The 18,159-nt window shown below is 37.3% G+C and overlaps 1 protein-coding gene across 1 annotated transcript in view; it reads right to left on the bottom strand.

The window, feature by feature from the left end:
* SNX7 (sorting nexin 7) overlaps positions 1 to 18,159 on the bottom strand; it is a 96,166-nt gene that overhangs the window by 22,598 nt on the left and 55,409 nt on the right. The window contains exon 8 of the mRNA XM_046645802.1: positions 1,341 to 1,493. Coding sequence (XP_046501758.1) covers positions 1,341 to 1,493 — 153 coding nt within the window. The remainder of the gene's footprint in view (positions 1 to 1,340; positions 1,494 to 18,159) is intronic.

The following is an 18,159-nucleotide window of genomic DNA, read 5'->3' as shown; positions in this document are numbered from 1 at the left end:
GGGCACCGCCTCAACATGGCCTGACAAGTGGTCCCATGTCCACGCCCAGGATCCGAACCGGTGAAACTCTGGGCTGCTGAAGGGGAGCACATGAACTTAACCACTCGGCCATGGGGCTGGCCCCTTTTTCTCACATCTTTAACTGGCTACCTCCTATTCATCATTCAGATCTCAGCTTAAACATATCCTCTGAAGAAGCTTCCTCATTCCTTCTAGATTAGGTTAGATGCCCCTGCAATGTCTTTCTATCCTGGAACTTACTATACTTTACTATAATCTTTTGTTTTAACTGACTGTTTCTCTCACTGACTCTAACTACTTGAGAAAGGGGCTGCGTTTGTCTTGAGGACTGAGGTCTCTCCAGGGCCCAGCACACTGTCTGGTGGTAGCAGGGAATCAAGTAACTCTTGCTGAATGAAAATATCAATATCAGTTAGACAATCTTTCAAAATATACACCACTTTAACGCACCTTTAAACTGATAAGCCTTATAGACTATAAGCATAAAATAATTTTCCTAATGTACCAATTTCACACGTTAATTCAGCCAGAAACAAGGTTAAAGATATATGTTTAAAATACATCTTCTAGAAAATGTTTAGAAAATGCTGGATGAAGAAAGTGATGACATAAAACTCATTTAAAATAGTAACTACCTTGAGGAACTGGCAGTTGTTTAAAAAAATAATAATAATTTGAAAAGCAAAATGATGACTAAGCTCTTTCCTGAACTAAAAAAAAAAAAAACTGAACTAAACATTAAACCAAACTGAACTTAAAAAAAAAAAATAGAATGGCATGCTGCTTTGTTGATTTTTGGAATAGCTACAGAAGGCAAGGTGGGGATGGCAGGGACACGGGGTGCAAGCCCTGAAGAGATCTTCTGCTCTCTCAAACCTGTTTCTTTCCTCACTTTGCAAACCCTTTATAATATAAGAAAGGGAGAGGAAAAGGAAATAAGATAGGGGACTCATTGGGAAGAATTACCAAGTGCTTTCGAAGAATTCAAATCTTTGCAAAATAAGAAACTAAGGGGAAAACAGAAAAAACAAAACATAGCATAATTCTCTCTCACGTGAGGCTCAGCTTAAAGGAGGCACTTGGCGCACACTGTCTAAGAAGGAAACCTCACCATCCTCCCTCCACATGAACGCACCGGCTTCAGTGGATGGTTTTAGCATTACTCTACTAAGTGGCAACTCCACGGGCACCGAGCCACCAGAGGGACTTCTGAATGTGACACTTGGTTCCTTAATAGACTCTTTCAACACGGGACAGATAGAAAGTAAAAGAGAAGATAACTTTTTTTAAATGAAGCAATATCAAATATCACTAATTACCTGCTCATAATAGTGGATATTCTCCTCAGCCATATCTGTAAATGCTGACTTGATATCATTTTGCATATTTTGTTTCCATCTTTCCCAATCTGCTTTCAGGGCATTATTAGCACATTCCACTTTATCTTCAAGTTTTCCAATTTCTTCTGTAAGCTGAATTAGATCACAAAGAGAAAATTGCTCATGTATTCTTGCCACTAAGCGAATTCATCATATCCAACCTGAACATTATATCCAAACAGCTTAAGAAGAATTCTTTTTTTTTTTTTTGAAAATCACCAGTATTTACCATGTGTACTAACTAGTTAGAGTAAAAAGAACACTGGATCCAGTTACAGATGTTGAGTCGAGTTCTGAGGTCTGCCACCAATTAGCACTTGATCTTGGCTAAGTCTCTCAAACCCTGGGCTTCAATTTCACTATTTATAAAACAAAGGAAATCGAACTACAAGTCATCCCAAAATGACTTTGCAGTAATACTCTCATTACCACTATTGTTTGTGGTGATAACATTTATGTTACAAGATGTAGCTTCGTTCACTTTAGCTTCCTATTTATGGTCATCATTTTTCAATTGTTTATAGCAGAATGCTCAATTAACTGACATAACATACCTACAGATCATGTAGCCCGCCCTGGAGGCCCAGGGGATTAATTTGCCAAATTTCACTCAACTGGTAACAGAGGAAGGTTTATATCTCAAGACACCTGACACCTAGTCCCTGCTCCATTAGACAGGCTTAGTGTGATATTTACAACTCCTCCCCAGCTCACCCACCAACCGTTGAGTATGTAATTCATCAAGTTTTTGTTTTGTATTTGTCATATTTATATTCATATAAATATTTATACCCATTTTATATACACTTATATTTATTCATATATTCAGCATATATTTATTAAGCGTTCTATACTAGGCATTCTTCTAGGACTTGGAGATTCAGTAGTGAAGATAAGAGACACAAATTCTTGCTTTTACCAGAGCTTATACTCCTATTGGGGAGAGAAACCATAAGGAAGATGAATGAAATATGAACTGTCAGTTGATAATAAATGCTAAAAAGAAAAACGAAGCACAAAGGTAGATAGGAATGTCAGGATGACACAATTTTAAATAAGATGACAGGGGAAAGCCCAGATAAGAAAGTGTCATTTCAATAAATATCTGAAATCAACATGAGAGTGAACCATGGGGTTCTCAGTAGGAAAAGCATTCCCCACAGAGGAAACAACAGGGTCAATGGCCTAGAGGAGGAAGTAGGCCTGGGTGGTCCAAGGAGAATAAGGAGGCCAGAATGGCTGTAGCATGCAGCAGAGTACAAAAGAGGGAAGGTCCTAGGAGATGAGGCTAGAGAAGCAGTGGGTGATCAGGTCTTATGGAGCCACGCAGTCCTTGGTAAGGTTCCTGGATTTTATTGAATGAGATCCAAAGCCAGGAAGATTCCAGGAGAAAGATACTCTCTCTCTCATGTTATAAAAGGGACATTATACATTACCACTGTTGCTTAAGTAAAAGTATTTGACAGAGGCTATCATTTAACAAGTTCTCATTTCAGAGATGTTAAAATGTGACAATGTATGTCTTAGAATCAATGACATATGTTATTTGCTTCTAACATTTGTGTAGATTATTGTTTTTGCTATAGAGTTTCACTTCTCTGTCCTTATTTCATTGCAGCCATATTTTATTTTATTTCCCTAAGAATAGACATTTGGTATTACCTAATGCTTTTATTACCTATAGGAGATCAATTTCAGTAGTAAGGTTGACTTTCATGTTTAGCATGGGTGTGGGTGTGTGTTTTATATTTTCACTTCTTGTTTTGTTTGTAAACTATCTCAGTGAGGTCATTTATTACTTTATGGGTTTGTTCACTCCTTGGGGTAATTACTTTGCTAAACCTTAGAGAATTTGTGTAATAGCATGTTAATGGGATGTCTAATGGTGGGCTGTGGATGCTAGGGGGTAAGCTAAGAGTAAAATTGCTGAAAGGCCAAGTTCAAACAGGATCTGGGCCTGCTGGAAAAAGCCCAAAGGCTGGTTAGAGAACTCCTTCCTCTGGGTTGTTGGATGGAATCTTGCCATTTTCATAGCCAGATGGAGATTATTAGCAAAATGTTTCTCTCACATCTAGGATCTAGGAGGTACTTACACCTACTGTAACCACACTGTTACTCTCCTCAGCTTAGGTTTTGCATCTAAAATTCCTATGCACTGGAGTGGAATTACTGGCAGAGTGCTCTACTGAAACTGACTTCAGGAAACATAGTATCTAAATCATATAGTCTATCTTCCTCCTCCTCCTGATGGAGCTTAAAATGGTGTCACTGCCTTAAAGGATTTACAAATAATTTTCCCTTTGTCAATCTGCAGCTCCCCCTCATAAAAGCCCGTGGAGGCGTGGTCAGGCTGGTTGGTGCTCCTGCTCTGACCAAGAGCTACTGCATGCCTAGAGAAGAGGTCCTGAGCTGTTCCTGGCCTCACTCTCACCTACAGAAAGAAGGTCTGCAGCCTCAGGAGCAGAGCATTGGATTAAGAACGCTGACAACAGGTTAAACTGGCCTCAGTTTAACTCCCACTTCTGTCTTTCATAAGTTATGTGACATTGCAAAAGACTGCGTTGAAACCATAGTTTCTTCATCTGTAAAATGAACATAAAAATAACAACACCTAATCCACAGGGATTTTATGAAAATTGGATGAGATAACGAACATTAATTGATTTACACAGTGCCTGACAATTTGCCTACTAAATATTATCTATTACCACCACCACCACCATCATCACCATCATCATCATCATCATCGGCTGGTGAAACTGAAGCTGATTTCCTCTCCTCTTCCAGTATCGTGGTCTCTGGAAATATGCCATTCCTCTGCCAGGGCCAGGTCTTAGGTCAATTTCTAGTGCGACTTCTTAATCTATTCTCACCAGTGTGGAAAATGATGCATATGCTTTAAGTATATATGATCAATTCTTTTCATTTTTTTGTTGCTATATCTGGGTATTTTTTTCTTTCTTTGATGATTTCATCATTATTTTAGTTGGAAAAGGAGAAAAGAGACATTAGGTATTTCCCCACACTGAATCATCTTCCCATAATTTCAATTCTAAGAAACTCTAATTGATAATAAGCACAAACACCTAATTCTCACACAAAATAGCATGGAAAAGGTTGAGTTAAAAAGGATTGAAGGTTGAATAATTCTTTTCACAAATACTGGAAGTGATCTGGCCCTCTGTTGGCGGAAAAACTGAAAAAGCAAGCAACTCTTTTTGCCAGGAAGATGTTGTAATACCAGAATGAGTAATAAAAGATTGTGAGATAGTAAAAAGAACCAAAAAAAAAGATATTTAACAGCAAGGCTAATGAGTAATTTCTAGCTTCAGTTATATTCAGCTAGAAATTAGCCACACAATTAAATGAAACCCATTAATACTAAGAGCTCAGGCAAACCAAACAATATCCTTTTCCAGTACTGAGTACCTACTATAGTACCAGTAACAGCAGCAATAATAATGACCATTTATTGCATTTCTGCCATGGGCCATTGCATTAAGCTATATACTTTACATAAATTATTTCATTTAATCTGCATAATAATGTTGCAAATTAGGTATTATTATCTTCATTTTACAAGCTGGAAAACTGAGAAAAGGAAATGAAAGAGATCATAGTTGTTTGCGGCAAAATAAAGATTCAAACCAAGGTCTGCCGAAGTTAAAGCACATGCACTTTCTGGACTCACTGAACAGCACCAGCATAGCTTGGCTGTGGCTTTCAGGGTTGAATTGATTCAGCTCTTCCCTCTGGGAGTTTATAATCTATTAGAATACAGATATGCAAAAATAAAACAAAAAAGAAAAGCTGTACTACAAAGCAGAGTGTGATATATGCCATAATGGAGGAAGAAACTAAAGTGGTATAGAAAGATACAGAATGGAGGATTAAATCTGACTGAAGTAGAGAACATTTTGACTGTTAATTCATTAGGCAGTGACTGGGGCAAGGAAACAGCTGGATGAGTGTATGGCATAAACAAAACCACAGACATGGCACGCTACAGAGGGTGACAAAAGAATGGGTAAGAGGTAGGTTTGGAGTTTGGAAGTGGGCAAGGAGAAACACGGGAATGCAGCTGGATAGGCTGATTCAGACTGACCACTAGAGGGCGTAAATGATATTGAACATGAAATGGATTCTGCAGGAAATGGTAAGCCATTGGAGGTTTCTGACGCAGAGGTGTCCTTCAGATAGATTCCTGAGTCAGAGGTATGTAAAGATGGTTAAAAGAGAAACAAAGGAGGACAAGAAGGAAGGAAACCAGTTAACCTGAACTGGGACTAAGGAGACAACCATGAAAAGTGATAAGGAAGATTTTGTTCATTCACACTCACTTGCTTATCCAGCAGCATTCACTCAGTATCCATCCAGTCTGTTAGGAATGAAGATGGATGGTGAAGAAATAGACTTTGCCCTCAAGGACTCATGCCCAAGGGGAGAAATAAAAAGCAAGTGGATTAAAAAAAAAATGTCAAGGCCATTTCATATAAAGCAAACAGCAGGTGTACAGTCCCAGAAGCATGTGTACTTCAAATTTTCTGAAGAACTGCAGGTGGTTCATTGAAGTTGGTACCTGGAATGTGAGTTGGGGAATAGCAAAAGATGAGGAGAGAGAGGTAGGCAGTTGCCACATCCTAAAGGAGTTTCCCTGGAGGTGTTTGGATTTTAATAGAAGACAACAGAATTGCTGAAGGAGCTTGAGGAAGAAGACTGGGGGTAGTAGTAACAATTAAATCCCTGATGTCAGGGGTACTGAGAGGAAGAGACTAAAATGCTGGGAGGCAGAATCAGTAGGCTTTGACAATTGACTACATGTGGGCACAGGGAGAAAAGTCTGTATTGATCATCAGGTTAATGGGAAGAACAGGTCGGGGATGGAGATACAGGAGATGAAGGGCTGAGGCAACAGTAATAATACAGACATTCATTGTCCCAAATGGTCCTGCAGGGTGAGGTACTCTGCTATGCAAACATTCAAAACTACTCACTTGCATAGGGGACATCAAATAAGTTTTGGAGGTCAATAGGAATCCAGATTGCACTAAAACTCTGAAAATTCCAGAGAGACTTTGCTACAGTAATTTGGGTGGTTTGGGCAAGTCGGGAGGTGACATGGACACACCAATGGCATGCAAGCACAGATGAGTATTTTAAATAATAACAACTTAGAGGTATATGTCTGGAGAAGACAAGTAAAACTGTAAGGAAACTACCCAGAGAAGCACTTTACATCTCAGAGCAACTAATGCACAGTTCTGATCTTTTGGGAGAGTTCTCTTCATTATCAAGGTTTTTATCTTGATATTTTAATAATGTTTAAATTGTCTTAGAATTCTTCTAGAACGAAAAACAGTAAGGTGGCTCATTTGAAAATTGTTAGAACACTTGTTCCTATAAAATAAATACCTAATCCAACTCATTAAAACGCACAAATTTGGTTTTAGTTGTTGCCTGTGCCCTCTTTTGATACAATCAATTTTGTTTGTAGTGCTACGCTTTCAGGGTTCTCTGGAAACTGTGAAACATTTTACTGGTTCTAAGTCATTCAAATGTCATTCACATTTGATTAAATGGAAGCTTTCGGTTTAGTGTACCTATGGCAGAATCAAGCCACAGTGAGAAGTGCAGACAAATTCAGGAAACTTCCTATGTATAGAGATTGAGCTATAGGAAATTCGATGTGAAAAATAACTGAAAATTTTTCTATAACAAGCCCAAAGAAACGGGGGGCAATATTAGAGAATTCAGAAGCAGTCTATACTCATTAAGAAAACCCCTTGTGGGAGTTACACACTAAAAAGATGACAGACTTTACTCAGTTAGTTAAGAGAGGTTTATTTCTTGCGTACTACGGGCAAAGCACGTGGTAGATGTTGTGAGAAATACAAACAATCTAATGAGCACATACTTTCCTGAGGCACTTGGGGCTAAGTAAAGCTTACAAAAAACAGGATTCTTATATTTTGGAGTTTTCCTTTGTTCTAGAAAGAAGCTAGGATAAACTCTTCATTGTTTTTTGTTAAAAACTATTTTTCCTGAGAGGAGGACACAATCAAACTTTGGTAAGCTTGTCACATGTTTCACTAAAAATTCTACGATTCTTATCACGTGGAAAAAAGAAATGTGCTGCTCCCTGAGAAGCGACAAAGTCACAGAGGAAAAAATTAAAGGAAATAACAATGAAGCAAAATTTTAAAAAATGATCATGCTAAAAATAGTAAGTCCACATGAACATCAACATAGTGAATGTCAAAGTAATATTGAATTACAATACTTCACTATCTCTCATTCATGAAAAGTACATTCTTAGAGGAGAGTGTCAAACTGAAGAATAAAAGATGCACGCGGTTCACGTCACATCCCACTGACGTGGAGGAATCCTACACTCAGCTGAAGGGAGATCCCTCCTTTACTCGTCAGGTTGGGCTTCTTTGCTTTTTTGATTCAGTTCCGGGTTATCTAGAGAATGGTCTGATGGTTAAAAGGGCCAAGAACAGATGTGCTGGGTTTCACGACCACCATCTACAGCTCTGAACTCTGGTCATCACGTTGTGAATATTTGTCACAAGTCACGTGGAAAAGTGGATAAAACAATTTGGATAAATCCATGCAGATCATTCATTATTGCTAGAAAACAAAACCTACATTCTACTGGCAGAGGCCTTGGGCCATTTTTACAACAGGAGACCATTACACTATTTTTAACAGTTATTCAATTTTTGAAGTACATGTCTGCTAATGCAATCACAGCTGCACTCAATCGCTCAAACCCACTTCGTCACACTGGAGGTTTTCTTCCTTATACCCTCAAAGCTGACTTCAGATGAAATCAATCCAGAAACCCTATAGTATTCTAATAATTTTTCATAAAATAGACCATTACAGATTTTAATTTTCTTTTCTTTTTTTTGAGGAAGATTAGCCCTGAGCTAACTGCTGCCAATCCGACTCTTTCCGCTGAGGAAGACTGGCCCTGAGCTAACATCCATGCCCATCTTCCTCTACTTTATATGTGGGACGCCTGCCACAGCATGGCTTCACAAGTGGTGCCATGTCTGCACCCGGGATCCAAACTGGCGAAGCCTGGGCCACCAAAACAAAATGTGCACACTTAAGCGCTACGCCACCGGGCCGGCCCCGAATTTTCTATTTCTTTTGCAAATTTAAATTTGTAAGAACATATTTTCACATAAGTATAATCATCAGAAATAGACCTACTATTAGAGAAAAGCCTTAAATTTATGGTTTATTTATTAGCTCTTTTTAACCAAACGATTAACTAAAATATGAAAAGAAAAAAACAATTTTTTTCATAGAAAATTAAAATAGTATTTTATAAAATTTATAAAAAAGATGTAATGGTAGTACATTTTAGAATCCTATACTAAAGATAATTTTTTCTTTATGACAAAATGTGATCTTGGAAATTATATCATAAATATCTATTTATTTATAAATAAAATGTTACAGAGGTGAATTACATTCTCACAAAGTTAGGGTAGCAAATAAAATATTAAAAGCATTAAAAATATATTGTTAAAATATAAATCTCCAAAAATATTTTATAGTAAACAAAATGTGGAGACAAATTCTATAAAATAGGACTACCTTTATACTTATGAACTATATAAGAGGTAAAGACGATGTATCCAGAATGCATACACTTACTTGATCCAACACAAAACAGTCGGAACAATCAGGTTTTTCTTCTTAGAGATTAAAGTGTGCTTAAAGATGACTGGGTAGGCCTTTTGCTCTTAAGATTTGAGTTTGATCTATTGATGCTATTTCTCCCAATACATTTCCATTACAGAGGCAAGAACTTTCAAATTGACTAATAGAAATAATAATTATTCCACTGAATATGCTTGGCTATTCAATGTCCTCCTACAAATGGATTTTGCGAGCTTATTTGGACTTTCTGGCAGGAAAGTGCAGCAATTTAGGAATTACTTTAGAATCACTCTAGACTTGGCAAGGACTATGAGAGCCAGTAATTAGCTTTTGGAGGGACAGGCACAAAAAACGGGGGGCATTTATCTAGTTAGATGAGTGAAATCACCTTTTTATTAAAGACATGACAGAACAGCCCTGGTCTCCTTTACATTCTTGTTGAAAGCCTTTTAATCATCTTTGTTTTCTTTGTCTCTAACACTATCAAGGATGGCCTGATAGTAAGAAAAAGTAGGGAATTCACAAGAAGTGGACTGAAGTTATGGTGAGGGGCAGAGTTAGGAAAGAGAGCTACGTTCCCGTATGAATGTCACACAGAGAAGATTCTTAATATCTGCCTGCTAACCCAACACTTCTGAGCACCTGCGACAATCAGGTCCCGCACTGGATGTCACATATGGCACCTCCTTCAACTTTCTCCATAACTCTTAAAGGTAGCTTTCTGCCCCCAAAGTCTAGCTGGCCGAAGTTTTCGGTAACGTGAACAAAAGTAAAATTTGTTCATGATGTGGGTCCCCGTAACAGTACACTTCCAACATCCTTAGGTCAGCTCTCACTTATGTTTTTCTTCTCCTGAATTGTTTGGCAAACTCAATCTAAGTTGTGTTTCACGTTGCCCGCCCCCAAACTTTTAATTTTATTTATTCAGGCTCCTTAATCCTCTATTCTCCTCCAAAATGCAGTTCCTTATTACCGTCAGTAAGATGGAAGAGCAAATAAATTGAGTATAAAAGTAAATGTTTACTCAAAAAATCTTCAGTGTTAAGTGCTCACTCCATGCCAGGCATTGGCCCAGGCACATGACCAGGGCACAGGGGTGCACACAAGAGGGCACAGGGGTGCACACAAGAGGGAAGCTCCCTGCCACAAGGAGTTTATGACCTAGAACGGTCTTCAGATCCACACTGCACTGGGCATTCCTTCTTATTTCACCTTAACAGCTGCCTTGGAATCCAGCAGTGAGTTTTCTCCCTTTTCATAAAGACAGAAGTACCTTCCAAGCTAAATTCTAAGAAATCCAGAATATCTAGATTCAAAAATTCCCCGAAAAAAGGAAATGTATCTTTATATCCAACAAATATCTTTATTGCACTAAATATTCACTTGATGAAATTAAGTGAATACTTAATATCCTTATTTCCAGGACATTTCAGCACATTCAGTGCTCTGTTGCATGTGGGGAACGAGACGCGTGCCTGTTACAAAGGAGAGTACGCTACCTGCCTCAGGGACACATTTCCTGTTTCCTAATGACAGATGCTTTTAGCTCTAGATCAAGACTAGATTCCACATATATCGTCTACTCAGGCAGCTCCACTTTGAAGAAGTAACATTTCATCTTTCTCAGTTGCTTTAGGGTATTAATAAGTTGTTTCTGGCTCCTCCTCTCCGTTTTTTTTTTTTTTTTTAAAGATTGGCACCTGAGCTAACAACTGTTGCCAATCTTCTTTTTTTTTTCTACTTTTTCTCCCCAAATCTCCCAAGTAGATAGTTGTATATTTTAGTTGTGGGTGCTTCTAGGTGTGGCATGTGGGACGCTGCCTCAACATGGCCTGACGAGCGGTGCCATGTCCGCGCCCAGGATTCGAACCGGCGAAACCCTGGGCCGCCAAAACAGAGCATGCAAACTTAACCACTCGGCCACGGGGCCGGCCCCTCTCCTCTTTTTCTAAACTATAAGAATTTCTAATCACATACACTGACAGGTCAGTGAGCTAGAACCTTGGCTCTGAAGTCCGATGGGTGTGAATCCTGCTGTGTGACCTCAGACAAGTTCAGTTCTCTGATAGGCTGTGGTTTCCTCATCTGTAAAATGAAGAGAAAGAAGTATCTACTTCATAGGATCATTTTGAACAGTGTGTTAGCAAAGTGCCTGGGACTTAAGCATTTAGCACACGTTAGGGTGAGAGTAGCCTCTAAAGTGATTATGAAAGGGTTACTGTTAGGGTCTCAGAAATGTGCTGACTGAATCTGCCTACTGGCTCACTTGAACCACGTTAGGGAATCTTCACCAAACCCTTATTGAGGACCTGCACAAAAAAGGAGTAACAGCCACAGGGGAAACAAAGAGACAGTTTAGGGGCCGGCCTGGTGACACAGTGGTTAAGTTCGCGTGTTCTGCTTCGGCAGCCTGGGGTTCACCAGTACGGATCCTGGGTGCAGACCTACACACTGTTTGTCAAGTCATGCTGTGGCAGGCATCCCACCTATAAAGTAGAGGAAGATGGGCACGGATGTTAGCTCAGGGCCAGTCTTCCTCAGCAAAAACAGGAGGATTGGTGGCAGATGTTAGCTCAGGGCTAATCTTCCTCAAAAAAAAAGAGAGAGAGAGACAGTTTATTAATAGCTCAGAAAGCTCCCCAAAAGTCCCAACAAGCCTAAGAGTGTTGGCAGCTGGACTGGACAATGTGGCCAAGCCAAAAAATCTCTGTAAGGCCATTCCATCAGGCCCTTCTCCAAATCAGATGAGAGAGGCCAAAAAAGTCCAGAAATGACCTCCATTTTAAGGAATTGGTTTGCATGTCATGTCAATAAATTATTCCACTCTCATCCAAGGAATAACAGTATCTTGCTAATTACAGAATGATAAAACCATAAAACAAAAAAATGCAAATGGACACTTTTCCCCTGACTCTGAAGGTACTTTAGAGTATATTTCCTAAGAACTAAAACAACCTTCTGCTAACTTAAGAAGCCCCACTATATTTCCAAACATTATCTTAGACTTGCAGTTTTTCTCATTTATCGGAGGTTAGCGATTAGCTTTAGAAAATAGATTAGTTCCTTCAACAACTATTTGTTGAGCACTCACTATGGCCCAAGTACCACGCCAGGCACAACACCCCCATGTGGAATGCTATCCTTCTTTCCTCATTCAGTTTTTGGCATGCTGATTTCACAGAAGAAAATCTTCACTTAACATCAGAAAGTCCTCTCAGTTCTGATACTACTTCACGATGAGACCAATATGGAATGCCTTAATGTGCATTTCTCAAATTGGGATTCCTCTAGCCACGTTAATACTCAGTAGTGGCCCAGGGGACTACCTATATCATGAATAAACATGGCATAACCTTGTTATAAGTATTTTTCAAAGGTCACATAAAAATATTTTTAGGTTAACATAAACACAAATACACTATGGAGTAGTGATATTCACATGCAACTTCAAAAATAGGAGACCTTAAAAAATTTTTGAGCTTACATTGGCCATTGGTGGGTCTCTCTCAGACTACTGGAGTATATGTTCAACTCTCCTATGTCAAAAAAGTAAACTCTTTTGGTGAAAATGTTTGAACTACACACTACATTAAAATATGTGTTAGAAGCAAAGCTGCTCAACTGCTGAACTATATCTTTAATATATAATTAATGTACTTTGGCATGATAATTCTAGGGGAGTTAATTGCCATGATTATCAACAGTTTTGTCAAAGTATCATTTGTTAAAATTACAGATTGAGAAAGCAGCTTCCCCACAGTCTCTTTCTCCAGGAATAGCTGCCAAGATGGTATAAGAAAACACTATTCAAACTTTTTTCAATGACTGTGATCTCTCACTGCGAAAGTCTAGGGGGAATTTCACTGACTTCTCTAAGAAAGAATCACCTTTGCTGACTACTAAGTCATCCATCCTCCATCACGTACCCCTTATGCTATAATCTAGGACCAGTGGCAAGGAAGCATCCCTTTTCCTCACCCCCTGACCCTCTATTTACAAGCACAGCAGTAAGGTCATGCGGTCAGCACAATTAAAATTTAGAGTTTCTCCAATATCATGACTGAGCCCCTAACATCTAAACAGCTTACGAAGGTCTGCTCCTAATGCATTACTGGCAGAGTTTTTTCCCTTCATTAACAAGTAATGGCAATCTCACACAAATTACTCTAGTGTGTAGAAATTTATGAGGCTAGCATGACCCTTGACACAAAACCTGACATTTCTGGTACAAGCAATGGTAATTACAAATAATTCTTTTTCACCTAGCTTTACTGAGGTATAATTGACAAATAGAATTGTGTATGTTTGCAGCGCACAACATGATGATAAATCATTATCATTCAGAAATACAGATACAAAAGTCCTAAAAAACTAAGCAAGCCAAACCCATCAATGGCCAAGTTGAATTTATCCCAGGTATCCAAGGATGATTAAAACGAGAAAATATCCTAGTGTAAATCACCACATTAAGTGCCTAATGGAGAAAAAGCATACAATTATATGAGTAGATACAGAAAACCATTCAACAAAATTCAACACCCACTTACGAATCAACCTTTCATCACCCAAGAGTAGATAAGAATTGCCTTAACCTGATAAAACTATACAGAAAAAATTATAGCAAACAACATTACCATTGGAAAAAGTCTTGAAAGCATTTACTTTAGAATTAGGAAAAACATAAGGATGTCTCGTCACTAATAACATTATAACACATTTTTTAGCCAGCTCAATAAGAAATGACAAAAGAAATATAAAATATAATGACTGAATAAATGAGAGGAAACTATCAATGTGCAACCAAGACTAGATTTTCTACATAGTAAATCCTAAAGAACCTACAAACAAATGATTAAAATTAAAAATAATTTAGAAGATTCCTGGATATAAGATAAATATGCTAAAGTAAATTACATTTCTATTCTCCAATGAAAGAAAAGTTAGGAAATAAAATTTTTAAATATACAACTTACGATAAATACAAACCAAAAAATAAGGTACTTAGGAATAAATTTACCAAAAGACGTAGAAGACCTTCTTGGAAAAAACATTTTTAAACTTTATTGAGAGATATCAAAGACGACAAATAAATGGTGGGGTATCTGAAAAATTATTCTATTTAAAATCTTCTAGCTGGTTCTCTTTTTTTTAATTTCAGCTTAAATATCAGTTCCTCAGATAATCCTTCTCAGAATAGCATTTATGTACAAATTAGGTTCTTTTTGCTATTCTCTCTATCAGTCTACTGTTCATTTCCTTAACATTCAACAGAACTAAGAATTATTTTATTCATTTGTCTATGTAATTCCTGTTGGAATGTAAGTTCTACCTTGAGGGACCATGTTTCTGTCTTTTGACCACTATATCCTGAGGGCTTACACTATGTGGGAATTTGGTAACTATCTGTAGAATGAATGAATGATTTTAGAAAAGGGAAATATTAGCAATGAACTAGCCTGTCTCCCTACTGCCTATCCAAGGATTGTTTCTTTACACTTTTAAATACCACAGAAACTCAAAATGTGCTTGTACCTAACCCTAATGGCATAAATCACCAAAATTTATGATCAAAACAATACAATTTGAGGATAATAGAGCTTACTTAAAAAATCTTCATTGTTTTCTTTTTTAAATGGCTTCTCTTTTAATTCCTTTTATGGAAAAAAAAATCAACCATTCAATCTATTTATTCAAATGCTAAAAATTTCTCCTCATAATCAGAAAAGCTGGGAAATTATCATTTTGCAAAGTTCTTGAAAATAATATACCTAAATAAAAAGATTTAGATTGCCACTTCATCAGAAGACAATAGAAAATTCAAAAATTCAATTCTAATCTGACAGCTACCTCTTCTTAACAAGTATTAATTAAATTGCAGGGGAGAGATAAGAGGGCTCTTAACAATAAAATTATATTATTTTCTGATTTGTGAGAGAGGTAAGATACGTCTGAAGAAATTAGATGCTTGATTATACAATGCTGCTCAGGCATCCATGTGATTACTAAGTAGTACCTTTTTTATATACTTTACAATACACACTTTTCTTAAAAAGTAGAACCTCTCTTCCTGAAATCTATTGCCGATTTTATTATCCAAATGTACTTGTTCAGTAAAACACAATGCATTTTCTAAAAACGACAAATTGAGTCATAAGACACCCACAGATGTAGTTGATGCATCACCTTTCAAGTCAGCACCTCCAACACCATTAACATCCCTCAAATCAAGAATGATCATGATTTCCTGTAACACTGGAGGCAACAGAAAGCCAATTATCTAAATGGTCCCGCCCATTTTAGGAAATGCAGTGAGCTTTGAACCCTCCGTACAACAGAGGCACAGTCAATATACACTGGACTGAAGAGGATTCATTTCTTTCTAGGAGCTTCCATGAGTCCTATTAATATACAACTTTTTAAAAGGGAATGATGTGTCTCCTTAAAAAAAAAAAAACAAGGTCATTTAATTCCTTAGATATGATCATTTCCTGTATTTGCTTCTGAAGAACATAATCCAAGCTTGGAAAAGCAATATGCTATATTACCATCAGGTTTTACTGAGGTTAAAAATTATTTCAAAGCCAAAATCTCAACTTATTTATTTTATAGACCTTGACAGGCTATATAATTTTTTCTCTCATGAAATATTTTTATTTTATTTGCTACTTAACCAAACAGTATCTCACATATTATCTCATTTAATTCTCACTGTACACCTGTAGGGTAAATATTATTTCCCCCATTTTACTAACATGAAAAAGTAAGGCTCACTGAGGTTTAAGTGACTTTTTTTGTAACTTCTTCCTGGAACCCAGGTTCTCTAACTTGTGATCCAACCCCACCATACTACAAAACTCCAAAAGACACACATGAACTTTAGAGCATATAGGAACAGCTCTCGGGGCTGCACAAAGGAACTTCCATTTATATTTAACTCTTTTTCTTTAATTGACATATAACATTATATTAGTTTCAGGTGTACAAGATAATGATTCGATATATGTATATAGGGTAAAATGATCACTACAATAAGTCTAGTTAACATCCATCTTCACACAGTTACAATTCTTTTTTCATGTAATGAGAACTCTTAAGATCTACTCTCTAAGCAACTTTCAAATATACAATACAATATTATTAACTATCGTCACCATGCTGTACATTACATCCCCATGACTTATTTTATAACTGGAAGTTTGTACCTTTTGACCACCTTATGTTTAATCCATTCAATGTTTTCAACTTATGTGCAGAGTTTATAACATAGATAAAATATATGAGTATAGTAGTACAAGTAGACACTTTATAAATTAAAAATGTACATATATTTGGAGGTGTGCTCAAAAATGTTTAGGTGATAGAGTATGTGATGGTGTTATCTTTGCTGAAGTACTGTGTAATTATACCTTTAATCAAGTGAATTCTCTTGACGCTTCTTGCATTCATTCATCCCTTTCCCTCTCAATCACTACCAAAGCTAAAATCTCCATCAGATATGACCTTTTCTCTTTGACTCAATCAACCAAACTACCATACATGAAAAACAGCTCTTAAAATTGCAACATATTCTAAAACAGAGCTAGCCAATAGACCTTGCTGTGATGATAGAAATGTTCTATTCTGGAATGTCCAAAATAGTAGCAACAGCCACACGTGACTATCGAAACATAGCTAGTGCAACTGAGGAACTAAATTTTTAATTAATTGAAATTTAAATGTAAATAGCCACATGTGCTAGTGGGTACCATATTGTATAGCATAGCTCCAGAAAGTTGTGATCAATATAACCGGAATAGTGTATGTGCTCAAGTATATAAATTAGGAGTTCCCCCCCTAAAATAGTATCCCTAATAAAGCTGCTTTTGTTTTCTTATAAAGCCTCTAATATTATTGAACATTTTCTCAATTACTTCATTCTAAAAAACATGATAACATTTTGAAGAAATGCTAGCTTGAAACAAATTCAATTAATGGTACTTTCGGATATATATGGTAGACTACTGATGAAATTAGTTTATTTATTTATGTATTTATTTATTTATTCATTAGGAAGATTAGCCCTGAGCTAACTGCTGCCAATCCGACTCTTTCTGCTGAGGAAGACTGGCCCTGCGCTAACACCCGTGCCCATCTTCCTCTACTTTATATGTGGGATGCCTACCACAGCATGGCTTGCCAAGCGGTGCCATGTCCGCACTCAGGATCCGAACCAGCAAACCCCGGGCCACCAATGTGGAACGTGCACACTTAACTGCTGCACCACCGGGCAGGCCCCTAGTTTTTTTTTTTAAAGAGACAACACAGTACACTCATGCATCCCTTAATGATGGGAAGACATTCTAAGGAATGCGTCATTAGGCAATTCTGTCATTGTGCAAACACCACAGAGTACACTTACCCAATCCTAAATGGTACAGCCTACTACACACCTAGGCTACATGGTACTAATGTTATGGGACCATTGTCACATATGCGATCTGTGGTTGACCATAACGCGGTTATGCAGTGCAGTGACTATAATTATTTCTAGGAAATGACTTCACAATTCAAGAGTTTGATTATCATTAAATATAAGTATTTCAAAGCCTACTTTTAAAAACCACTGCAAATAGACAAACAAGAAGAACAACGAGTGGAAACAGGTCCCACCACATATAAAACACATTCTAAACCCTTCTTTATTGAAACAGTATGGTTCTGGTGCCTAACTAATATGCAGAACAAGGGAACATATAGAAAGTCTTAAAATAGCTGCATATGAAAACAAAAATTGAGTATATTTCAAAGGTGGCATTGCAAATTACTGGGGAAAACATGATTAATCAATAAATAATTTTGGCACAACTGGATAGTCATCCGGGAAAAAATTTAGTTGGATCTACACCTCACATTTGGAACCCGAATTAACTCCAAATGGCTCAAAGTTTCAAATGTATAAAAGAAAACCCCAAAGTTAACAGAAGAAACATGAGACAATTCTTTTGTCATCCTGAAGTGGCGTAGGACTTTCTAACTTGTGCTTAAAATTAAAACTAAAATCCTTCAGAAAAAGATAGATAAATCTGACTTTTTAAAAATT

Source organism: Equus quagga, chromosome 18 (genome assembly GCF_021613505.1).
Source record: "Equus quagga isolate Etosha38 chromosome 18, UCLA_HA_Equagga_1.0, whole genome shotgun sequence".
NCBI classification, from domain to species: Eukaryota; Metazoa; Chordata; class Mammalia; order Perissodactyla; family Equidae; genus Equus; species Equus quagga.
The sequence above is the reverse complement of the archived record's forward strand: the minus strand, read 5'-3'. Positions and strand labels throughout refer to the sequence as shown.